The 24,877-nt window shown below is 53.8% G+C and overlaps 2 protein-coding genes across 2 annotated transcripts; one reads left to right on the top strand and one right to left on the bottom strand.

The window, feature by feature from the left end:
- Positions 1–13,022: 13,022 nt before the first annotated feature.
- On the top strand, positions 13,023–17,163 carry VPS37D (VPS37D subunit of ESCRT-I). Its single transcript, XM_044747397.2, has 4 exons — positions 13,023–13,366; positions 14,717–14,888; positions 15,379–15,461; positions 16,079–17,163. Exons 1-4 carry the CDS (start codon positions 13,229–13,231, stop codon positions 16,439–16,441), a joined length of 756 nt encoding a protein of 251 aa, XP_044603332.1. The 5' UTR covers positions 13,023–13,228; the 3' UTR covers positions 16,442–17,163.
- A 4,938-nt stretch (positions 17,164–22,101) lies between these two features.
- DNAJC30 (DnaJ heat shock protein family (Hsp40) member C30) lies at positions 22,102–24,808 on the bottom strand. The gene has a single exon (XM_044746808.2). The coding sequence runs from the start codon at positions 24,806–24,808 to the stop codon at positions 24,128–24,130; it is 681 nt and encodes a 226-aa protein (XP_044602743.2). The 3' UTR covers positions 22,102–24,127.
- Between the last annotated feature and the right edge of the window lie 69 nt (positions 24,809–24,877).

Consider the following 24,877-nt stretch of genomic DNA (forward strand, 5'->3'; position numbering starts at 1 on the left):
CAGGCTATCCATTCTGCAGATGAGGAAACAGAGGCCAGGAGGGCAGGTGTGCCCGGCAGTGCAGCCCTCTTCTTTGTGCCTGGATGGCATTTCTGGCCACCTCAATGTGCCACGGTGGGGTCTGTGCCTGGTCTTTCAGTGAGTCCCGGGAGAACAGATGCCCCTCAGGGCATCAGGCCCCTGGACTGACATGGAAAGAGGGTCCCAGGGAGGCATATCTCTCAGCCAGAGTCACATAGCTGGTGGAGCTGTGTGGGACAAGAGCTGGTATGACTCCCAGGGCTGCCCAGCATTGGGGAGGCCTGGGACTCCGGGCAGGGCAAAGCTGACTGTCACCCGCCCACCTACATACTGGCCAGCCTGCCCCATATCTCAGGGCCAGACAGGGGGCTGCAACATCTATTTGTCATCGCCAGGCCTTGCCCTGAAAATGTTCTGTTCCTTCCTGTCCTGCTGGGGCCCCCCTATGCAAGGTCCACTAAGCCCACCTCAAAGAGGAAAGGCAAAGGTGACCTGCCCGGCGCCTGAGGCTCAGGAGCAGGAAAGGCAGGAGGGGAGTGCATGAGGTGGGCAAGGGGCATGCAGGCCATATGGACACCCAGGAGCTGACCTGGGGAGTCAATGGGCAGCCAGCGCAGCCCCCTCTTGTGTGCTGCTCCTCGAAGGCAGAGCACATACTTGTCCACAGCTGCCACCCGACAGTCCAGGCAAGCCTGCTTGGCCCCAGGTTACTGATGACCAGGGTGAGGCCTGGAAGAGGACGGTCATCCAGGGGTGAGGCAGAGGCAGCAGCAGGAGCAGAAACCAGAGCTTTGGAACCAGGCTGCCTGGGTTTGAATCCCAGCCCTGCCACTTCCGGCTGTGTGACCTTGAGCCAGTGCATGGACTTTTTGGGGCCTCTGTTTTCTCATCTGTAAGGTTGAAAGAATATCTTTTCCATCTCAGGTTATCAGGAAGAAGGAAATAATGACAGAAAAGCTACACATTGTGCCTGGCACACAGTAGGTGTGCAGTAAATCTCAGTTCTTCCTTTCCCCTGCCCAGCTACCCCGAAGCTGAGGGAGCCCTCTCTGTCTTCCCCCGCCCCACCCCCGATCTGAGCCAAACTCCCTTCCTCGGCCCTGACCAGGGAGTGGGAATTGGGCTACAGAGGGCCTCTCCCAGCCCAATAGCTCCACACAGGTCTAAACCTGCCTTTGCCCACCATGGGGCCAGCAGCAGGGGCCAGGGAGCTAAGGAGGGCCCTAGAGACGGTGGCCGCCTGAAGGCAGTGTGAGCATCTGGGCAGGTGTGGTCCGCGGATCCTCAAAGCATGGCTCCTGGGGCTTCTGTTCCACCCAGCAGTTTGTCAAAGCTCATTATGCCGGCCACCTCAGTTTGCAAATATCACCTCCACTGTGCAGCCCACGTATAGCCAGGTGATTTCATTCACAGCACTCCAAGACCCCAGCTCTCAGCGGCCTCTTGTCCGGGCCCAGGTTGAGCCCTGGCCTGGGATAGATTGTGTCTTTAGGGGGTCTGAGGGGTGTGCAGTCAGAAGATCATCCCTCAAGAGAGGGAACATGCTGGGTGCCCCAGCTCAGAGCTCCTCGGCTGGAATCTCCCTCCTCCTCCAGAAGCTGCTCCTGCCTGGGGCTGAGGAGCTGAGCCGCCCTGGGCTGGGCCGGAGTCGCCCATCTGGATCGCAGACCTGAGATTCCCAGGCCCCTATATGAGCCTTCCCCTGGATCCGGGGGCCTGGGCAGGAGATGCGGCAGGCCAGATACTGAGACTAAGGGGGGAACCTGGGCAAGATGGAGGCCTGGGCTAGATCCCTGCCACACCTGCCACCTGATTCAGCTGACCCTGTCACATCATCCCCTTGTGAAGGACCAGAGGGACTTTGCTGGGAGTGGGCTGCCCTGTCCTCCGAAGCATCTCAGTGTCCCACTTTATTGTGTCCTTGTCTCCATGCCAGTGGCCCAGGAACAAGCCTCCCCACGTCATGGAGGGAGCCAGGCCCAGAGAAAGGAGGTAATGTGCCCAAGGTCACACAGCCAGACACAGACAAGAACCCCAAATTCCTAAACCCAGCCAAGGCCCGACCACGGCCTTCTCTCCCAGCACGGTGGCCTCAGGTGACACAGGGCTGGGGGCAGAGTGGCCAGGAGCAGAAGGAAACCCTGGTCTTCCTGGCCAGACCAGTGGGAGTCCTTCGCCACTTCTCTAGCCCCTACCTGTTGGCCAGAAGCCTGGTGACCGTGAATCCACATGGCTTCCCTGCCCTACGGAGACATCTGGCTTCTCCCTGCCCAGTCAGGGGGAGCTCTGGTCCTTGCCCCTGATCCCAGGGCCCACCTGGAAGCAGCTTCTCTGCTGGCACCCACACCTGCCCTGGGCAGGGGGCAGTGACAGGGAGGGAGGCCCTCCTCCTGCCTCCCCAGGCCCACACTCAGCTCCACGGAGGGTCCTCCAGATTGTAACACAATCTCAGCCCAGACAGTGGGACCCAGGACGCAGCAGGAACCTGTGCACCTCACCCTTTACTCCTGGAAGGCAGGGAGGATGAACTCTTGGTTTCTCGATCCTGAGCCCTCTCTGGGGTATGAGCTTGCCCCTCTCCCCCTGGCGGCTGAGCCTGAGTGAGGGGGGCAGGGACACAAGTATTCCCCAGCAGCCCAGCAGAGCCGCAGAAGTGCACGTCTCATTTGACAGGTGGGGAGGCTGAGGTCCAGGATACGGAGAGGAGACTACCACTCCCCTGGGGCCGATGCCCTCCACGCCCCTCACCTGGATTCTGCGTGGTCCGCGGGTGTGGCGGGTCCCAGACGGCGTCCGGGGCCGGGCCGCGAGGTGCTCGCGGGATGCTCGGCCGCGGAGGCTCCCACGTCTTTTCTGCACCGGCGGCAGAGTGCTCCGTGCTCTGCGCTGCGCCCGCGGACAGCTTTTAGCAGCGGGTGTGGACGCGGGCACTACCCGGCCCCCGCCCGCCCGCCGCTCGCTAGGGGTGTCCTTTGCCCCTTGATCCGGTGCCTCCGTCTCTCCTTAGCACGTGGGTGGCAGCCGCTCACCCGGCTGGCAACCTGTGGGGCAGCCATGGCCCGGGCTATGGGCCCAGGCGCCTGCCAATCCCCGTCTGGGGCGAGCTCCTGCCCGTTCACCTTTAACCCCCTCTCCCCGGGGGTTTGGTGTCTGGCTCCCAAACCTCCGGCTTGGTTCGAGAAGGGAGGAGCCACAGGTGTGGGGCCAGGCTCAGGTGGGCAGAGACAGAGCCTGGGGCAGCGTCGGCTACCTCCCTGAGCCCAGCTCCTCTTCAGCCTCATTCTAGTCCCGGGTTCCCTCTGTCTCTTGACCTCCCATCCTGCTCACTGAATCCCATTCGTTCCATGGGCGCTAGCTCCATCCGGTGTCTGCTCCTGAGCCATCTCCGGCTCTAGGCCCCCTTCCTCTCTGACTCCCCATTGCCCTCACTGAACCCCACTCCCACTCCCTAAGCAGCCCTGGCCTTCCCTTACCGAGCCCTCCCCCGCCCCCTCCACAGCCTCTACCTTCCCTGAGTTCCCATTACCTGCGGCAACCCCTCTTTCTGACCTCCTTTCTCTCCCCTGAGTCCCTGCCTCCTCCTAAGCTTGCCCCGCTCCCTAACTTCCCCCATCTGCCCTGCACTCCCAGCCTTGAGTCTGTCCCCCTCTCTGAACCCAACCACTTTCCTGAACCCCACCACTTTCCTGAACCCCCCTCCCTCCCTCCTGCCTGCTGGAGCCCACTGTTCTCCCCTCACGGGTCCTCACGTTCCTCCTGACTCCTACATTCATTCCACAAACACAGGGTAACAGCCCAGAGAGCATGGGCCAGGCCAACGGTGGCCAAGCCTCTGATTCTCAGAGTCCACAATGACACATGCAACTCCTGGGAGGCCCTGCTGAGTGGGCTCCACCTGGGAAGGGAGGACTCAGGGCCCTAGCTCACCTGCCAGCTCCAAGGGGCCGTGTGGGGTTGAGGTAGCATGGCCCTGGGGCAGAGCTCGGCCAGGAGCAGGCAGTCCAGGGTGAACAGAAGAAAGAATGGGTTGATGGTGGATGTCCCAGGTGATGAACAGTTCCTACTGGTCCCATGAGCTTCCTTCCTTCTTTCTCTTGCTGGAGGTGGGCAGCAGAGTTTGAGGGAGCCCTGCCAAAGGCAACACCCAGAGTTCCCTGCTGACAGCAGGAAGTGGAGCACAGGGGTCTGTGACAAGGGGGATTCGAGGATTGTACTGGGCACAGAAGAGGCCCTGAATTGTTCAGGATCCTGCTCACCCTCCAGCCTGAATTTACGCTGCCTAGGGTGGGCATCTTGAGAAGGCGAGCAGATGAGGACGTCCCCTACTCGGTCCAAACCCCTCATACTTGGGAGTCTTCCTGGTGGGTTAGTCTGGCCCTTCTCTGCCCACTCTTCCCTCTCCTCCATGAGCTTCATTTCACATGGTCTCTTACTGTGGGCCTCAGTCCTGCCACCTTGGACATGCACTCGTTCACAGGCAGAGCCAGGACCCAGAGAATGAGATCAAAGGCAGTGTGCATGCGCACGCACACGCACGCATGTGTGTGTGTGTGTGTGTTTGTAAGGGGAGTGGGGCATGAGCCAGGCCAGGGGCAGCCTCAGAGTATAGCCCTGGTTCTGCCACTGACTGGCTCTGCAACCAGACAAGGTACTTACTCCATCTCCCAGGGCCTCAGTTTCGTTATACATACGGTTGCCAGATTTAGCAAATAAAAATCCAAGGTGCCCAGTTAAATTTGAATTTCAGATAAACAATGAATATTTTGTAAGTATAAGTATGTCTCATGCAATGTTTGGGGCATACTTATACTAAAAGATTATGCCTAATGTTTATCTCAAATTCAAATTTAACTGGGCGTCCTAGATTTACCCTGCAGAGGCAGGGAAGTTTGGACAAGATCTTCCCTCTCCAGGGCCCCTCTGAGCTCCAGCTACACCCTGTGAAAAACCTCAGGTTGACCTGAAAGTGGTCAGGAGGTGTTTGCATCCCTTGAAGAATAAGAGGAGAGCCAGGTAAGATGGGAAGCAGGATGGAGGGGATGGCTGTGGTCATAGGACCCTCAAATAAGACAGAAGAGGCAGAGGGAAGGAGAAGTTCCTTGAAGCAAGACAATCCTGGAAGGCTTTCTGAAGGAGGAAGATTTTCATGGTTACTTTGATGCTGGGAAAGAAGGGAGGTGGGTTAGATGGTCTCTGGTGATTGCTCCCCCTCCATTAATGGAAGCTGGGGAGGACTGGGGGGGGGGGTCTCCTCATTTAAGGAAGTCTCCTGAAGATCAGTAGAAAGTATCTCCTCGTCCACATGTAGAGTCTCTAGAGTGAGAGGGCAGGGTCTCATTTCAACTTAGCAAGTCACTACCACTTCTAGCTACTGTTGGCCAAGCATTTACTACTGGCCAGGGTCCCGCCTACATCTCGTAAGCCCTCTATGGGTGAATCCCTTCAACGACCAGATGGCGTGGGCGTTTTCTCCCCATTTCACAGATGTGGAAACAGAGATGTTGAGTAATTTGTCTAAAGTTCATACAGGCGGTAGGTGGCAGAGCTGGAATTTGAGGCCAGTGTCCCGGCCCTGTACCTGCTGTATAATAGATCCTGTGTGGAGGGCTGGGACTGGAAAGATGAGACAAATGCTGTCCCTGCTCTCGGGGGACCTCTAGTCACGCAGGGGGGATGGCTGAGTCTTTAATGGCTCCGGTACTGGTCAGGCTGGGATCGGGGCTGTGACAGAGAGTACGGGAAGGAAGGACCAGAGGGGGAGGTGTGCGCTAGGCCAAAGAGTTCTTCAACAGCTTTAGGACAAGGCACTGGGGGAAGGGTGTTCCAGGCGGAGGGACATCCTGCGCAGAAGCAGAGGGCTCTGGAAATGCAGCAGCAGACTGGGGAACAGTCAGGAGTCCGGCTTGACCGGAAGGGGGTCTAGAGGTCGAGTATGAGATTGGGGAAAAGGAAAAAGAGAGAGAATCATGTAGGAACACAGACATCAGACAAAGAAACGTCGACTCCATCTGGGAGAGGCAGGGAGCCATGGAAGAATGTCAAGCAAGGGCAGGGCTGGCTGGATTGCCTGGTTCTGCAGCAAGAGGGAGACACTGCAGGGGACAGCCCAGACCCCATGAGGTGGGGGCCTCAGCCCAGGAGTGGGAGTAGGGAGGTGGATGGGGACTTGCCAGCTGGGGGGTCTGACTGTCGGTGTGATTTCTGTATGTGCTTCTCCAAAGGGCTTGAGTCTCTATCAACTCTGGATCCAGCCCCAGAACAGGACCTGGAACAGGGTAGCATGCTTGTAAATGTCAGCAGAATTGTGTGAAGAGGATTTGGGGACAGATGGGAGGTTTAGGGTCAGAAAGGGATGAGAAAGACTTTCCTGACTTGAGCCTAAGTGCCTGACAGGATGCTGACGCCCTAAATCAAATACAGGGGTACGGGGGGAGACTGGCTGTGGGCAAAGGTGGGAAATACTGCACTGAAGGTTTGCCACGGGTGATGTCAGCAGGCTGTTGTCCTTGGGATGGCAGGTAATGTCCGAGCCTCTGAGGAGGCAGATGGCGGAGCTCTGAGGCAGCTGGGGGTGTCGGGCTGCTTATCTCTTCAGCCTGGATCAACGCCTCCTGTGTGCCTCTCCCTGTGCTGTGGGAACATGATTATAATGTGGTAGGAGGGTGTCCCCTTCAGCAGAGACAAGATAGCTGAAGTCAAAGCCTTCACTTTTTACAAGGTTCAAAACAGCTACAAATAGTAGATTGTTTAGACACGTGTCTATATAATAAAACTATTTTTAACAAAACAAAGGGCCCACACATCCGTTAGAATGGCTAAAATGAACAGACTGACCATATAAAGTGTTGGTAAGGATATGGAGTAACTGGAACTCATACTTTGCTGGTGGGGATGTGAAAACTGTTTGGAAAACAGTTTGGTAGTTTCTTAAAATGTTAAGCATACAGTCACCGTCTGACCCAGCCATTTTACTCCTAGATATTTAGTCAAAAGAAATGAAAGGATACGTCCTCACAAAGACTTACATGCAAACGTTCACAGCAGATTTATTTGTAAAAGCCTCAAACTGGAAACAATCCAAACGACCACCAACAGGTGAACGGATAAACAAATTGTGGTATATCCATACAGTGAAAGACGGTACTGTGATAAAAAGGAACAAACTGCTAATAAATGCAACGGTATGGATGAATATCAAAATAACTATTCTGAGTGAAAGAAGCCAAACAAAAAAATAGCATGCACTGATGATTCCATTTATATAAAGTTCTAGAAAATGCAGTGACAGAAAGCAGACCAAGGGTTAGCTGGGGATGGGGTTGAGGGGTGTAGGAGAGACTGGAGGGAGGGATTACAAAAGACCATAAAGGAACTTGTGGGGGTGATGGACATATTATTGCCTTGATTTTGGTGGTGGTTTCACAGGTATGTACCTATGCCAAAACTCATCAAACTGTACATTTTAAATATGTGCAGTTTATTGTGCACCAAGTGTACCTCAATAAAATTATTTTTCAAAATGCAAGGGGGTGATAAACCCAAAATTCAGGAGTGTGGTTACCTTGGGTGTGGGCAGACAGGGGCACAGGCTTGGGTGGGAGCACCCGGATGCAAGATATTGGTGAGGTTCCTGTTCTGGGGTTGGGTGGTGGATTCACTGATGTTCATTATAAATTAATAAATCCACAAATAAATGAAATAAAAGCAGGCCAGCTATGGACCAGAGATGAGAGTGTATTAAAAAAATCAGGATTAATCAATTTCTGTGTACCTGAGGTCCAGATTTTATTATTTAATTAATTAATTAATTAACTAATTAATTTTTTCTGCTTTATCTCCCCAAACCTCCCCTGTACACAGTTGTATATCTTAGTTGCCGGTCCTTCTAGTTGTGGGATGTGGGACACCGCCTCAATGTGGCCTGACGAGTGGTGCCATGTCTGCGCTCAGGATCCGAACCCTGGGCCGCCACAGCGGAGCGTGTGAACTTAACCACTCGGCCACAGAGCCGGCCCCTGAGGTCCAGATTTTAAAAGGGGGGAGTATGTGTATGCTGGGATAACTGGATATCCACATGCAAAAGCGTGAAGTTGGATCCCTACCTCACACCACATACAAAAATTAAGTCAAAGAGGATCAATGACCTAAATGGAAGAGCTAAAACTATAAAACTCTTAGAAGAAAACACAAAGGTAAATCTTTGTGATCTTAAGTTAGGAATTGGTTTCTTAGAGATGATGCCAAAGCACAAGCAACAGAAGAAAAAATTGATAAATTGGACTTCATCAAAATAAAAACATTTGTGCTTCAAAGGTCACCATCAAGAAATTGAAACAACAATCTAAAGAATGAGAGAAAATTACAAACCATATGTCTGATAAAGACTAGTTTCCAGAAAATATGAAGAACTCTTACAACTCACCAATAAAAAGACATATACCGAATTGAAAAATGAGCAAAGGATCTGAATAGACATTTCTCCAAAGGAGACAGAAAGATGACCAACAGCACATGCAAAGATGCCTAACCTCATTAGTCATGACAGAAATGCAAATCGAAATCACAAGATACCACTTCACACCCACTGGGATAGTTATAATAAAAAAATTAAACAATAACAAGCGTTGGTGAAGAAATTGGAAAACCCTCATACGTTGCTAGTGCGAGTATAAGATGGTGCAGCTGCTTTGGAAAACAGTCTGGCTTTTCCTCAAAAAGGTTAAACAGAGTTATCATATGCCCTCTCATTGCTATATAACCAAGAGAAAAAAACACGTCACATAAAAACTTGTATTCGAATGTTCATAGCAGCATTATTCATAATAGCCAAAAAGTGGAAAAACCCCATGTTCATCAACTGATGAGTGGATAAACAAATTGTGGTCCATACATACAATGGAATATTATTCAGCCTTATAAAGAAAGAAATTCTGACACCTGCTACAACATGGATGAACCTTGAAGACATTAAGCTGAGTGAAATAAACCAGTCACAAAAGGACAAATACTGTATGACTCCACTTATACGAGGCCCCTAGAGTAGTCAAATTCATAGAGACAGAAATAGAACGGTGGGTGTCAGGGGCTGGGGGGAGGGGATGGGGAGTTTGTATTTAAGGGGTACAGAGTTTTAGTTTGGGAAGACGAAAAAGCTCTGGAGATGGCTGGCGTGATGGTTGCAGAACAATATGAAAGTACTTAATGTCACAGAACTGGATACTTAGAAATGATTAAAATGGTAAATTTATGTTATGTATATTTTACCACACACAAAAAAATCAAAAGGATCCATGTACCAATAAATGCTACATGAATGAGTCTTGAAAACATTACATTAAATGAAAGAATCCAGTCACAGAAGACCACATATAGGATTTCTTTCATATGGAATGTCCAGAATAGGCGAATCTATAGAGACAGAAAGCAGAATAGTGATTGCCTGGGGTTGGTGGTGGGGGTAGGGGTGGGAGTCGGGAAATGGGGAGTGACTGCTAATGGGCAGAGTTTCTTTGGGGGCCATGTAAATATTCTAAAATTGCGCCAATGGTTGCCTAACTGCGTGAATATAGCAAAACCCACTGAATTGTACAATTTAAATTGTTGAATTGTACGGCATGTGAATTATATCTCAGTAAAGCTGCGGTATTGTTTTTTAAAAGGGGGTGGCAATTGGATCCTTGGAGAAAAATGAATTTAAAGCTGAAGCAGGGAGCAGAGCCCTGAAGATGAAGTGTCCCCTTTGCACGGTCAACTTCTGGAAGTCGCTGGCAGATAGGTGCTCCATAAATTAAAACCAAGGAAGTGTTTCCAGAAGGAGAAACCCATTGCAGCTGCTGCTTTGGGGTACCGACTAGATGCCAGGCTAGACACTTCTATCATGACGTCTAATCTTTCAACTGCCCGTTTCACAGATGATGTAACTGAGGCGCAGGCAAGTACGGAATTTGCTCCTGGTCACACAGGAAGTGGCAGAGCTCAGAACGGGACCCAGGTCTGTCTGACTCCAAGGCTAAGGTTTAAAAACAAACCTTAAAAATTGTTAATTTCGGGGGCTGGCCCCGTGGCCGAGTGGTTAAGCTCGTGCGCTCCGCTGCAGGCGGCCCAGTGTTTCGTTAGTTCGAATCCTGGGCGCGGACATGGCACTGCTCATCAGACCATGCTGAGGCAGCGTCCCACATGCCACAACTAGAAGAACCCACAACGAAGAACAACGAAGAATACACAACTATGTACCGGGGGGGGCTTTGGGGAGAAAAAGGAAAAAATAAAATCTTTAAAAAAAAAAATTGTTAATTTCGTATGCAAGCTTTCAGACTTACCAAAAAGTATAGAGAATAACACAGTGCACACCTGTGTACCCCCACACAGCTGAAGAAACGGAACTATCAGTGCCGTCGGAGTCCCTGTGTCTCCTGCCTGACTGCGCCCCTCCCCTGCCAGACAGCCGTGCTCCTAACTGGTATTGAACTGGTATTTGTTGCGCGCATACTTTGACTTTGAACATATCTCTAAGCAATACGAAGTATAGTTTTGCATGATTCTAAATATATAAACAGTATTATACTGAATGTACTCTTCCGAGGCCGTCTTCTTTCACTAGTGTTGTTTGTGAGATTCATCTAAATTGACGTGTGCAGCTGTAATTTGCCCATTTCTGTTGCTATGTGGTACGCCATATTCCACTCTGAAGGTTCACCAGTTCCTCTCCATTCTCCTGGGGTTGGACATTTGGGTTGATTCCAGTTTTTTTTTCTTAATTACAAGTAGAGCTGCTGTGAACATTCCTGTTCTTGTCCAAGAGAGCGAAAATTCCTTGGAGCCCGTATTAGTTTCCTATTGCTGCTGTAACAAGTTACCAAATTAGTGCCTTAACACAACACAGATTGATTATCTTACAGTTCTGGATATCAGAAGTCCAAAACGGGTGTCACTGGGCTGAAATCAAAGTATTGGCAGGGTCACACTCCCTCCAGAGTCTCCAGTGGAGAATCCACTTCCTGGCCTTTTCCAGCTTCTAGACGCTGCCTGCGTTCTTTGGCTCGTGGCTTTTTCCTCCATCTTCAAAGCCACAACATAGCGTCTTCAAGTTTCTCTCTGACTCTCACTCTCTGCTTCCACTGTCACATCTCCTCTGACTCTGACCCTCCTGCCTCTCTCCAGGATAGTCTCCCCATTTCAAGATGCTTAACTTAATCACATCTCAAAGTCCCCTTGGACATGGAAGGTGACATACTCACAGGTTCCAAGGATTAGGCTGGGGACATCCTTGGAGGCCATTATTCTGTCCACCACAAAGGGGAACAGCTCGGGGGTGTGAGATGAGTGTCTTTGAATCACGAGTTTGTCAAACTGCTCTCCAAAGCGGATTGATTCTCTCTCTCCCACTAGCAGTACATAAGCATTCCTGTGCTTCCCATCTTTGCCAACACTTGATGTTATCTGACTTTTTAATTTTTGCCAACCTGACAGCTATGAAATATCTGGGCTCTGACTGCTGTGTGGTCAATGGTGTTGAATGAGAAAAAGAGGGGCTCTGGCAGGAAGAAGCGGGTCGCTGGCCTTGGCCAGAGCAGTGCCCTTGAAATGGTGAGGGGGTGAAGTCAGACTGAGTGCAGGAATAAGGAGGGGAGGAAATGGACACAGGGAGTGCAGAGTGTCGAGGGGATGTCTTAGTCAGCTCGGCAGCTGTAACAAAACACCACAGACCAGGTGCCTTGAAACAGCAGGTCTTGATTTCGCACAGTTCTGGGGGCTGGGAATCCCAGGGGCAAGGCGCCAGCAGATCTGGTACAGCAGGGACTGTGGGAGCCCAGAGGAGAGGGGCACACAACCCCACCTGGGGAGGTGGAGAGGGCTTCCTGGAGGTGGTGATGTTCCAGCTGAGCCTTGAAGGGGAAAACCAAATTTCAGTTATCATAAAAATGTAGAAAGCATTGCCTTCACAGTCTGTCGACAAGCCTGTCCTGCCCCACTCCATCAGTTTTGTCTCTCTTTCTCAGACATCTCCACCATGCCCAGTGTGCTCTGGCTGGATTGGCAGAGTCCTTGTTGGGCTCTTTAGCCCCCATGCCTTGGCTTATAGACTTCTGTTTGGTTTCATTATTTTCTCCTTCAATTTCAGAACTCCTACTCATCCCTCAAAACCCAGCTCAAATGTCGACCTTTCTGGGGAGACTTTCTGGTTGCCCTGGTCCCAACTCTGTCCTATCTTAGTAGTGTGATGACATAGAACAAGCTCACTCCTCACTGTTTGATTTTAAACTAGCGCTTTAATCTCTGAGTGTCTGTTTCCTGACAATGGCACTGGCCAAACCTAGTTATGAAGATAAAGCACATGGCATCTTCTTGGCCTCACATGGGAATCAAAGAGGGAGACATCGTGTGGTGACACCTGCCATTTTGTCTCATACTAAAGTAAGCTGAGTGAGAATGTGACTCTGCCTTAATCCAGGAGCTCTCTGAGGGCAGAGACAATGCCCCACAGGGCCTAGCCCCGTGCCCAGCACAGAGAGGCATCCTGTGCTCTGTGGACACCGCACAGACAGGAAGAACTGAGACTGTCATTTACCTGTAATGTCACTTTGGGGAGGTGACATCATCTCTGTGAATCTCTAAAATAACAATAACTCATGTGAGGTGTTCACTTACTACAGGTAAGGCCCTTAACATGCACACGCTCTGATCCTCAGTGTGTGTCATCACCCCATTTTATGGAAGAGGAAACTGAGGCTTGCGGAGACGAATGACTTGTCCAAGTTAGCAGAGGAGGAGCTCCTGGCGCCCAGCCAGACTCAGAAAATTGTTGGGTGAATCCGAGGGGGAAATGTGAAACAGCCCTGCAAACTGTAAAGTCCTGCCCAGGGGGCGTGGTGAATGACGGCCGGGAGAAGGGGTGCGGAGAGACGCAGCCTCGGATACCCGGCGGGCGGCGGCAGGATGAGTTTGCGGGGCAACGCGCGGGCGCGGGAGGCGCGGCGCCGGGCGGCTCGGCCGGGGTGGGCAGGGGTGCGGCCCGCCCCTCCGCGCCCCACCCGCAGCCCCGCGCCGCGGCCCCTTTAAGAGCGGGCGGGGCGCCCTCTGGCGGCGGAGCGGCGCGCGGCCGGAGCCGGAGCCGGATCCCGGAGCCGGAGCGGAGCGGAGCGGAGCCGGGGCGGAGCGGGCCGAGCGGGCCGAGCCAGCAGCCGAGCTGGGGGCGCGGGCGGGCGGCATGTACCGGGCCCGGGCGGCGCGGGCGGGGCCGGAGCCCGGCAGCCCGGGGCGCTTTGGGATCCTCAGCACCGGGCAGCTCCGGGACCTGCTTCAGGATGAGCCCAAGCTGGACCGGATCGTGCGGCTCAGCAGGAAGGTAGCGCGGGGGGCGCGGGCGGGGGGCGCGGGGGACGGGCCGCGGCCTGCCGGACCTGCCGACCGACCCAAGGGCCGCGCGGCCCGGGCCGCGAGGCCGCCGGTGGGCGCGGGAGCCTGGCACGTATGAGTGGGCCCCGCGGAGCCGCCCCCGGGGGAGGGGGCGCCCGGAGCAGACCTGGGGCGGGTGGGGCGCGGGAGACCCAAGGAGGCGCCCGCGCACCCCCGGGATGGCCGCGAGGCGTGTCCTACGGCGGATGCTCCGGGGAGGTGTGTTCCGGGGGACACGGGGTGGCTGTGTTGTGTGGGGCCCTGGCTCGCACACCCACGTCCTGTAGGGCCAGAAAGGGGAGGTGCCTTCCATAGGGAGAAGTAGGGGCCTGTTTGACACCTGGGGGGACCATTGGGGTGGGCCTCCGCATTCTGGGGGTGCAGGAGGGGGCTTTGTGTCCTCCGTTGGGGAGGGGTACTGAAAGCTGAGGTGTGTATTCCATAGGCCACCATAGGAGAAAGTTGTATATTTCACAGCAGATAGGCCCAGGCGGGTTGTCTGGGGGGGCAGAAAGGGAAAGTGTCTGTTGGAGGGCGGCAGACAGGAGGGGCATGTGCATCCTACAGGGGACAGATGGAGGGTAGTGCGTTCTCCAGGGGCAGGGAGGGGAGGCTTGACCCTCCTAGAAACACAAGGAGAAAGCGTTCTCCAGAGCAAGAAAGGAAGGGGGTCTGCTTTCTGCAAGAGAAGGCAAGCTGGGAGCAGGTGCTAGGGGATCAGGGAGGAAAAGGGGGCGTGTATTTCTTGGGGTGTGGGGATTCCGCTGGAGGGCAGAAGGAGGGGGCGTGAAGGGAAGAGAGGGCGGCTTGAGGGGTTACTATGTGGGGACAGGGTGGAGACATCACTCTGGAGAGTAAGAGCAGGGGTGGGAGTGTTTTCAGCACAAACACCTGAGGAGGAAGCAGACAAAGGCCTGGAATGAGAGGGAAGCTGCCCATGCATGGGAAATAGGACAGGAGGGAGGGGGACTCCTCAGGGACCTGAGCAGACGGAGTAATTGAAAAATTAAAAATTAACTAACATTTGTAGAGGCCTTCATAGTTTTCCTCACTCCAGTCTCACAATAACCCTATAAGGTAGGTATTTTCAGCTCACTTTGTAGAAGAGGAAACTGAGGCCCAGAGAGGGAGCTCAAGGCAAAGCCTGGTCTGGGCCTCGTGCAGTCTCTCCACCTGTTGGCTCGCCATCCTGAAGGGTGGGGTGCCTTTGGCTTGGCCCCTGGCACTGTTGCTCAGGGTGGCAGTAGGTAGACGTGGGCAGACTCCCTGAGTGGGCCTCTTGGCTCTTCTCTGCCGGCAGTTCCAGGGCCTGCAGCTGGAGCGCGAGGCATGCCTGGCCTCCAACTACGCGCTAGCCAAGGAGAACCTGGCGCTGCGGCCCCGCCTGGAGATGGGCCGGGCTGCCCTGGCCATCAAGTACCAGGAGCTTCGAGAGGTGGCCGAGAGCTGCGCAGACAAGCTGCAGCGACTGGGTGAGGGGACAGCTGGGAGAACCGCCTGGGGTGGGGGTCAGTTGGCCATATGACTGGTTGGCCTTGGGAAGTGCTAGGCTCTGAAGCGTGGGACTTGGGCAGACCTATTCCCTGGGCAAGTTTGATGGGTGCTACTCCTGGAAAACTCAGTTGGGGAAGTGAGCGGTCGGTGAGCAGAGCTGGGTTGGAGAGGCCAGAGGGGGCGCCTTGGGCAGTGGGAGAAAAGGGGGCCCGATACCCAAGGGCCTCGGGTGCTCTAGGAGACAAAGCCCCTGCTTCCTCTTTTGCACCAGCACTGGGGACAGAACCTTGGCGGGAGGTGCACAAACTGATCCCGTGGGCATTGTACAGAGGAGGAAACTGAGGCTCCAGAGGGGAAGGGAAGCACAGAACACAGGCAGGTTGAGTCAGGATTGGGCCCTGGGGCTCTGTCCTGGGCGACAGGCCCTGAGGGCAGGGGCTATTCATTGTGTCCCTCCGTGGCCCTCAGAGGACAGCATGCATCGCTGGAGCCCCCACTGCGCACTGGGCTGGCTGCAGGCTGAGCTGGAAGAAGCTGAGCAGGAGGCTGAGGTGAGGGGAGCAGTGGCTGGGCCTGGGGACAGGGAGGGAGACCCATCCTATCGTCATCCCCCTGCCTTTATTCTTACAACGCAGGCTTGAGAATGCCTCCCCCAGGAAGCCTGCCTGAGGGCCTGGCCCCAGGAGGGCCCCCTGCATTGCTGTCCAGCTGTCTGCACTGGACTGCAGGACTCACTCTCCCCACCTGTGACACCGCCCCCACCCCGGGCTCCCCTGTTAATGTCTCAGGGCAGTGAAGGATGGGTCTACAGAGGAGCTGGGACAGACTTCTCAGGGCTGGGGTGGGAGCACAGTGCTCAGTGAAGGAGGTGGGGGAGGGAGGCCCTGGCCATGGCCTTGATGAGAGACATGCAAGTCTATTTCAGGTGTGTCCCCTTCTCTGATCCTCTCATCACTGACCCAGAAGGTCTGGCAATGGTAAGGAAGTCAAAGGCTTGAGAGTAGAGGACATTTGTCCACAGTCACTCAGCAAGTCAGAGGCAGCCCTGGCTGGAACTCAGGTGCCCTGTCCCCCAGTGTGGGGTGCTCGCCATTGGAAGGGATTCAGGGTGGGAGGGAGAGAGGTCTTGGCCATGCTCCTCCCAAACTGTCCCTTCCTCCTGTCCCAGGAGCAGATGGAGCAGCTGCTGCTGGGGGAGCAGAGCTTGGAGGCCTTCCTGCCTGCCTTCCAGCGAGGCCGTGCCCTGGCCCACCTGAGGCGGACCCAGGCCGAGAAGCTGCAGGAGTTGCTGCGGCGCCGGGAGCGGTCTGCTCAGCCGGTCCCCACTGCTGCTGCGGATCCCCCCAAACCCTTCCCCGCTGCAGCCGTCCTGCCCACCGGGGCCTCCCGGGGGCCACCAGCAGTGCCCCGGAGCCTGCCCCCCTTGGACTCCCGCCCAGTGCCCCCACTGAAGGGCTCCCCCGGGTGCCCCCTTGGCCCAGCCCCTCTGCTGAGCCCACGGCCATCGCAGCCAGAGCCCCCCCACCGGTAGGATCCAGGGTAAGGCCCCCCAGTGGGGGGCCCAGACAAACTTGATGCGTGGCTCCTCCTCCTCCCCCATTGCCTGGGTGGGGGGAGGGGCAGGCCCCTCCCCTGGCCTCAGGCAGGCCCTGGCCCTGGAGGCTGAACTGGGGAGGAGGGTCACCTGGAAGATGCCCAGTGAGGGGGCCGGGGTGGGATGGGCAGGGTGTCATGCCTCTGGCACTGAAGAAACTCTGCCTTTTTTTCTCCCCGGCTGGGGCCTCTTGGTGATGGGCCAGCCCCAATGAAAGAACTTTACTCTTGGGGGCCTGGGAAGGTGCCCGCTTCCCCCAAGGGCCCTGCCTAGGGGGCCTATTGCACCCACCATTCCACTGGGCTCGCACAATGCCAAGGCCGACAGGAGTGTTTTCCATCGTGTCCTGAGCCTATCTTTCCCCCAGTTCTGGGGCCGCCGCCTAGGAGCCAGGTGGTCAGGCTCCAGCTGTGGGGCCAGGGTCACCATGGCCCTGGGGCTACTACATGCCCCACTCATGCTCCAGACCCTGGGGCAAGGTAGGCCAGGGGCTTCTGACCTGCACAGGTGAGAGTGGGCCATCCCCAGGAAAGACCATTCTGTATTTTTCTGTCCCTGTCTCCTTAGAATGGAAGCTTTTTGAGGGCAGGTCCTTGTCTTTGTATGTTCTGTCCCCAGCCCCGCCTCCCAGGGGCCGTCAATAAATGTGATGATGAGGATGATGCTGCTGCCCGCCTCCTCTCTGCTCCCTCCACCAGCCACTCTGCTGTTGCAGCCTCCACATCTCAGCTCCTGTACTTCCTCCTCCTGAGATGACCTCCCTTCCTCTCTGCCCATCCAAAGCCCAGCTGTCCTTCGGGTCCAGCACTGCTCCTGCCTCTTCCATGAAGCTTCTCTGATTACCAACCCATGGGAGTCTTTCCTAACTCTTAACTTCCCAGCACCTCTGTCCAGAAGCACATCTCCATCACTGTTCTCCAGCTGTGTCAGCTGTATGCACCTTCTTTTCCTGGGTTGCCTGTAAGCCCAATCAGGATGGTACCTGCTCCTTCTCTGGCCTGCCAAATGACCACCCCACTGAGCGACAGAGGGGGTGCTACAGGGCTGAAGGGATCTGTCTTCAGCTAGGGTAAATACTAGGTGGCCAACTTGGCCAGTGAGCGTGGGACAAGAAGTTGGGAGAGCGGGAACAAGCCCTGGATCAGCTTAGGTCAAGTCTAATGAGATGAAGTTTGGCAAGGAGGCATGGAAGATCCTGCAAATAAGAGGGGAAAGTCAGAGTGCTGTTGAAGCTCGCGTGATCTTGGTCCTTGTTAACAGGGATACAACCATCTAGAAAGAAGGAAGTACTGGGTTGGCTCTATTTTTCACTGAAGTTTTACAATGTAAGAGGGACCCCTCCAAAACAGCACCGTTGGAGTAAACGATAAGAAAGAGGATCGGGACTAATTCCCCTGAGGAAGAGTCGAGGGATCTGTTTGAGATGTGTGTAATGTTAGTCTTTGACTCTCTAAAGGCTAGAGAGGTAGAGGCAGAGGTCCTGTAGAGCTTGACTCACATCAGAGCCGAGACCAAAGGGTGGGAACCACAGGGAGCCAGATTTCAGCTCAGTGGGTGGCCGTTAAGTCAGGGCTGCCACTGGAGGTCAATGGTCCCCATTCCTAAAGACGTGCAAGCAGTGCCTGAGTGCCTGCTTGATGGGATCTTTAGAGATTTAGGCAATGGTTGGAGGGACTGGCCCGTTTGAGTCCAGACAGTCGGATTTACCCAGTAGGGTGCAGTCAGAGCACGGATAGCGCCCACTTGAGAATCTCCACCCCACACTGGCCTTGGCTCCCCTACTCCCTTCACTGCTAGCACGTGAGCTGCTGGGGGCTGAGGGACACTGGAACCACAGGGTGTCTGCCTGAGACGGTAGAAGACTGGCCCTGGAAGACCTGTCTTCTCAGTGCAGCCTGGGATAGGCTGGGCCCTTCTTGCCTTGACCTCTCATTCCTGGTCCATGCTTCTAGGGAGATTTTCGTTTGTCACCAAAAGGAGGAAAGGGGCTCAGGCTGGGCGTGTCTGAGCCTTCCTCCACTATCGTGAATTGGAGCCTAGTTCAGCCTCCCCTCCCCAGGGCAGGTAAGAAGAGAAAGGAAGGACTCAAGCAAGGGAAGGCCTGGGAGGGGAGAAGATGGGGTCCTTCAAAGGGCATTCCACACCCCTCACTTTCCTCACTGAGCTCTGACTCAGTGTTAGAGGGCGTAGGCAGTGAGGCCTCAGTGCTCAGCTCCAGCATGAAAATCACCTGAGGCAGGTGGGTACAGATACCACCGGAGTGGAGTGGGCCCAGTTATGGGCATGGGAAGGCCTTAGTGTTGGATAGTTAATTTAACCCACCTGCTTGAAGGTACATGGAATATTCTGGAGGGTTCCAGGCAGTCCGGGCTCTCTCTTGCCTGACAACTTCTAGAATTCTCTGTTTCAAGGTTCTGGGGCCCCAGGGAAAGTTCCTGGCTGTAATCCTCTCTGAGAGAGAACAAACTTGAGGGACTACATCAAGGGACCCATGAGAAAGGTCCCACCTATTACAGACCACAGGTGTTTTTACACACCAAAACCCAAAAATTGCCCAAATAACAAAACTCTCACCCCTTTTTGATAAAAACAAAGAGTTCCTGCCCCTCAACAAAGTCTGTTCTGTACACCTCCTTGTTTGGGAATCACTAGCTTCTTAGCATTTTCCTAAGCTTCCCTCCTTGTTTTCCAAATATGAAACATAACATTAAACATTAAATGTACCTTTTTGCCAATCGAGGCTTACCGAGCTAAGCAGGCCTGAACCAGTGTGGGCTCAAATCTTTACCACTGAATCGTGTGGTCACTGCAAAGCTGTGACTAAGAACTTGCCCCTGACCTCCAAAGCTAGAGAGATTCCAATGGTTTCCAAGAGACCAAGTTGGACTAGCTGAGGGTTTATCCCAATTTATACAAGGATTTTACACAAAAGATTGAGTGCAGGAATTGGTGTTACTGTACCAAGGGACCTTTGGCTTTGTCTAGGACCTTGCCACTGCCGGGGACTTCTCAAAGACTCTTCCTGTCTCACAAAGAAAGTAAGATTGACATTCTTCCTCCTTGCATAAAGTGTGAGCTCCGGTAACAACCAATGATGTAGCCTAGGCATCTGCAGACTCAAATGCCTGCGGGGGCCAGGAAGGTCACAGAGGCGTAAGGCAGTCCCTTTCCACAGAGATACACTCTCCCCCATTTTCCCGGAAATGCATGGTCCTTTTTTTGGTTTTTCCTCTTGATAGACATGGGGTACAGAGATACTTCTCTACTGTGAGCAAAATGGTGCAAGCGTGTGGAGCAAGGCCTTTTACACTCGCCCCTCAGTGGCAGTGCAGTGAACTGGGAAGCAATGTCCTATCTAAAAGGCAGATGCTGCAGCTTCTTCCAGCTGGTAATGCAGGTATGAGCGAGCTCAGTGGCGACACATTTTCTCATTTTTTGAGAGAAGTCAGAAATCTAGATTTTTATGCAAAGTCTCCCACGTTTTGAATGTTGGCTAAAGTTATTTTAAGGCACCATGCCAACCACAGCCAAACACTGTGTGTGGGCTGGTTGTGGCCTGTGAACCACGAATCTCAGTCTGTTCTTGGCCCTCCTGAAAGGCCTTCTTCTGTCAAGCAGCAGTCCCTTCCCAGGACTGAGCATGTGAACGCCAAAAGGGCAGATGCAGAATGGCAGGGCCAACTGAGCCCAGGACCCCAGGTTCCGACAGCTCTAAGAGACAGTGGTGAGACAGGTAGATCTGGAGTGACACCATGACCTCCTGACAAATGGTAAAGATGACCTCTGCACTGGCTTCTTGGGGATGAGTGTGCTGAGTGTTCTCGGTACACGCAAGTTCACGAGGTGCAGACCCAGGTCTCACTATCATCCTAACACACTAACAGAGGAACCTCAGCTGCCTTGCACAAACCCTATGGCCACCAGAGCTACAAGCCAGGGCTGAGAGCCAAGTGGCTGAGGGCAGGTAAGGCGGGCCTTCTAGGATCCTGCTCATAGGCAGGTGGCAGCCTGTGACCTCATTACAAGGCTGGGGACCTGAGAAGAGGCAAAGGCCAGGACAGAGCCCACTTTTCTTGAGCACTGAATTCAAGAGTGGACTGAAGTAACACCACCACTTACCAGCTGTCCCTCTCAGAATTGCTTCATGAGATCTGGTGACCTTCTAGGAAGCCCAAAGCTCTGAGAAATAAGCACCTCCTGCTCCCCCCATCCCCCACCATTTCCCCAAAAGGGAGTGTGGTGGCCACTCACTTGGGCTCCACTCATGGTGCCTCAGCCTCAGCTGTGGCTATGAGGACAACATATATATACATAAGGAGGCAATAATGACCAAATGGACAATCCACTGGCCTAAGAGAGACTATCCTTATTCATTGTGGCTCATGCTGGGACCATTACAGAAGACAGGGTGCACCCAGTGAATGAAATGCCAGAGTCTCGGATGGAAGCAAGAAATCCTACTCCCTCAGAACTGGAATCTGTATTTCACTCAGTAACAAAGAAAGGGCAACAGCGGGAAAAGCAGTTTGGCTCAAGAGGAATAAAAGAAAGTCCTGACCAAGTCCAAAGACAATACCACAATTCCCAAGACACGTACACCTCTGAGTCCGGTCTTGTCTGTGTCTCCCCATTTACGACCTGTGTATGCTGCTCACTCGCCTCATACTGTACTTGCCCCCATTTCCAGCCCAATGAGCACAGCCTGGGGCAGGCTGGGCCCCTCCTGTCCATCTCCATCGTAGGTCCAACCTTCTAGGGAGTTTTGTTTTAGTTTGTGACCAAAAGGAGAAAAGGGACTAAAGTTGAGCATGTCTGAGCCTTCCCGCATTCTCAGGAATTGGGGATCAGCCCCTCGAAGGCCGGGGCTAATGTCCACGGCCTGATTCAGCCTCTCTCCCCAGGGCAGGTAAGAAGCTGAGAGAGGAACGACCCAGGACAATTGTGGGTGGTGGGCGGGCAGGATGACACTACGGGAACCAGTCAGGGAGTCCTTCAAAAAGCCTCCCACACATGGGGCCACCTGGTGCCATAGCAATTAAGTTCACGTGCTCTGCTTCAGCAGCCCAGGGTTCACTGGTTTGGATCCCAGGTGCAGACCTACACACACATCATGCCATGCTGTGGTGGTGTCCCACATACAAAATACAGGAAGATGGGCAAAGATGTTAGTTCAGGAACAATCTTCCTCAGCAAAAAGAGGAAGACTGTCCCAATAAAGTTCAAACATTGTAAAAATAAATAAGTAAACAAATAAATATTAGTATAAAAGGGATTGGTAACAATACTTGTGAATGACAGCACTTTATTAAAGTGCATTTGCCTTATCTGTTTCACTGAAGAAAAAAGAAGAGGATTGGCAGTGGATATTAGCTCAGGGCTAATCTTCCTCCAAAAAAAAAAAAAGAAAGAAAGAAATGAAGTCTCTCACACATCTCCCCCTTCCATCAAGAGCCCAGACTCAGTTTAAGAAGGGTAGGAAGGAAATGGGGTCTCTCAGAATTCAGCTCTGGCCTAAAAAACCTGAGGCAGGCAGGATGGCACTGCAAGAGTAGAGTGGGCCTAATTCTAGGCCTAAAGAGAGACTTACAGTTGGATGGTTAATAAACTTTATTGACTACCCTGCTTCGAGTTGCATGGAATGTTCTGAAACGTTCCAGAAGTTTCACACAGTCTGGATGCCGACCCCCCCCACCCCCACCCCACCCCCGCCCCAGCTTCTGGAACTTTTTATCTACCTCCATGTATGTTCTGGTGCCCCAGGGAATGTTCGTGGCTGCAATCTTCACTGAGAGAAAACAAACTTGAGAGGTCTATGTCAAGCAGCCCATGAGAAAGGTCCCCAGCTATTACAGACCACTAGTACTTTTACAGACAAAATCCAAAAGAACTCCAACCCCTTTTGATAGAAACTTTCACGGAATCTTGCCCCAAGGACACTGCTATGCTCCAACTCCTTGGTTGAGAATCACTAGTTTCTGTACGTTTTACTAATCTTCACTTACTGTAGTTTGCATTTAAAAAAGAACAGACCTTTCGCCTTGTTTTCCAAATATGAAACATAATAACATTAAATGTTCTTTCTAAAAGTACATTTGCCCCTCCCCCAAGCCCAGGCTTGCTGAGCCAGCAGGTCTGAACCATCACTCCTGAACTGTATGATCACTGCAAAGACAATGACTAAGAGCTTGCCTGCAGTCTCTAAGGCCAGAGAATCGAATGGATTCCAAGCGACCAAGTTCAAATCGCTGTGGGTTTATCCCAATTTATACAAGGATTTCACACAAAAGACTAAGTGCAGGAATTGGTATTAATATACCAAAGCACCTCTGATTTTGTTTAGAACCTCGACTTTGGTCCACACCCTTGTGGTAGATCTCTTGCACAGGTTTCCTATCCCACAGCTTTACACTCAGTGCATAAACGTTTGAGCACCTACAATCTCACAGCCAACCCACACCCGAAGAACAGGGTTAAGGGAGCCTGACTACTACAGTTCCAGCCAAGCGACGACCAACTGCTTAGCACAAACGAGACAAAAAAAAAAAAAGCTTCAGCCAGCTCTCCATAAGAAACTGAGTTTCCACCACGTGCCTCCTGTCCCTCTAGCAGTCTTCTCTACTCCAAACTCCCCAAATTACCCACAGCCGCAGCAGCCGTGTTGCAAGGACTTGGCTTATGGGGCGCATGATAAGCACTGCAAGCTAAACAGGAGGCTGGGCCACATTCAGGCGACTCAAACTCTCAGTTAGTTGTTCTATTTCTGGGAGGGGATGAGTTGCACACTTAGCGATGGGGTTGGCTGGTAAAGGGATGACCAAGTGACAGGTACACTGTCCCAAGGATAAATCTGACTCTACCAGCATCATATTTTAACCACTGAGCCCATCAGAACTATGGATAATAAAGTGTGACAGACCTCAAGAGAGCAAATGATTTGCTCCTCTGCAGTCACGTGCACAGAGTAACTGCTCCAAGGTCATCCATTAGATAAGTATGGGCACAGGAAAGTCCATTGCGTACTCGATGACCTTGCTCTCCCAATCCCACATGCCACCCACAGAACGGGGAGCGGGGTCTGGGGCTGACCACAGAAGAATGGCAAGGTTCCCACATATCACATTCTTACCCTACATCAGGTCTCACCTGTAGCTTGGGGAACTCACAGAAAGACAAGGTTCGTACAACCCCAGAAATTTTCTTTTGGTAGCCAACAATTGGTCACATTGCACGTTTCAAGGTTACAGAGGAGCCCCACGGTACAAGCGTGGGGCAGGAGCAGCCAATGCTTGCTCGGGACTTTACAACAAAGCCAGAGCAAGTGTTCCAGAAGTTGTCAACCTCTGGAAGCAGGCACCCAAGGGACTCTAGAAAACCCTTCACTCTTGGGCTTTCGGGACTCTTCATCTTGGGGCCTTTTTCTTGGGCATCGAAAAGCCTCCCTTTCTGGACCGGAGTGGGAGGGATGTGCAGGTCCGCGGCTAAGCTGGGTGGGTGGGGAAGGACAGGGAGAGCAGTTCCTTCGGACCCCAGCAGAGGTAGACTATAAATGGCAAAGGGTTCGAGAAGACGGGAAAGGTCATCTTCGTGGGGCTGACCGGCTGCTCCCTGCCCTCCTCTCTCCGGTTAAAACCGAAAGCCCACGAGGATGAAGATGGCAAGGAGGAGGAAGACGAAAGCCGTGTCCCGGGTGTCGTCCCAGCGGAAGCCCTTCTTGGCCCGCTCCTCCTGCTGCCTGCGCAGGGCCTCTCGCCGGGCCCTCTGGCGCCGCTCGCGCTCCAGCTGCTCTCCGTAGTGCGCCTGGTAGAAGGCGTCAAAGTCGAACATGGTGCGGCTGGCGTCCGGCGCGGCCTGACCACGGCCGTGGGCCCGCGAGGCGGGCGGTGGGGCGCGGGGCGGGCCGGCGTCGGCGGCGGGCGTCCTGGAGGGCCGGACGCCGGGTCCGCGCAGGTCCTCGTCGCTGAGCAGGCCGCGGTCATACTTGCGGCGCAGGGTGGCGCTGCCCAGCACCACGTAGGCCTGGGAGATGCGCGTGAAGCGCTCGGCAGCCTCGGCGCTCCCCGAGTTGCGGTCCGGATGGTAGAGGAGGCACTGCCGGTAGTAGGCCGCCTTGATTTGCGCCTGTGTGGCTGTGGAGGGGACGCCGAGCAGCTCATAGAGCGCCGTGCGAGAGTAGGGGCCGTCGCCCGGGGAATAAGACCTCACTTCCAGGCGCAAGCCGAATCCCAGGTTTTGTGGCGCTCCACCGGCCTGCCACAACCTCCACATTAACAGCCGCGGGCACCTCACACCGCGCTTGGCTGCCATCTTGGATGGATAGGGCGGGCGGTGCAAGATGAACTGGCCAATGGGAAGCGCGGTGTTCGCGGCGCGTAG

Source organism: Equus asinus, chromosome 14, assembly GCF_041296235.1.
Source record: "Equus asinus isolate D_3611 breed Donkey chromosome 14, EquAss-T2T_v2, whole genome shotgun sequence".
Classification (NCBI taxonomy): Eukaryota; Metazoa; Chordata; class Mammalia; order Perissodactyla; family Equidae; genus Equus; species Equus asinus.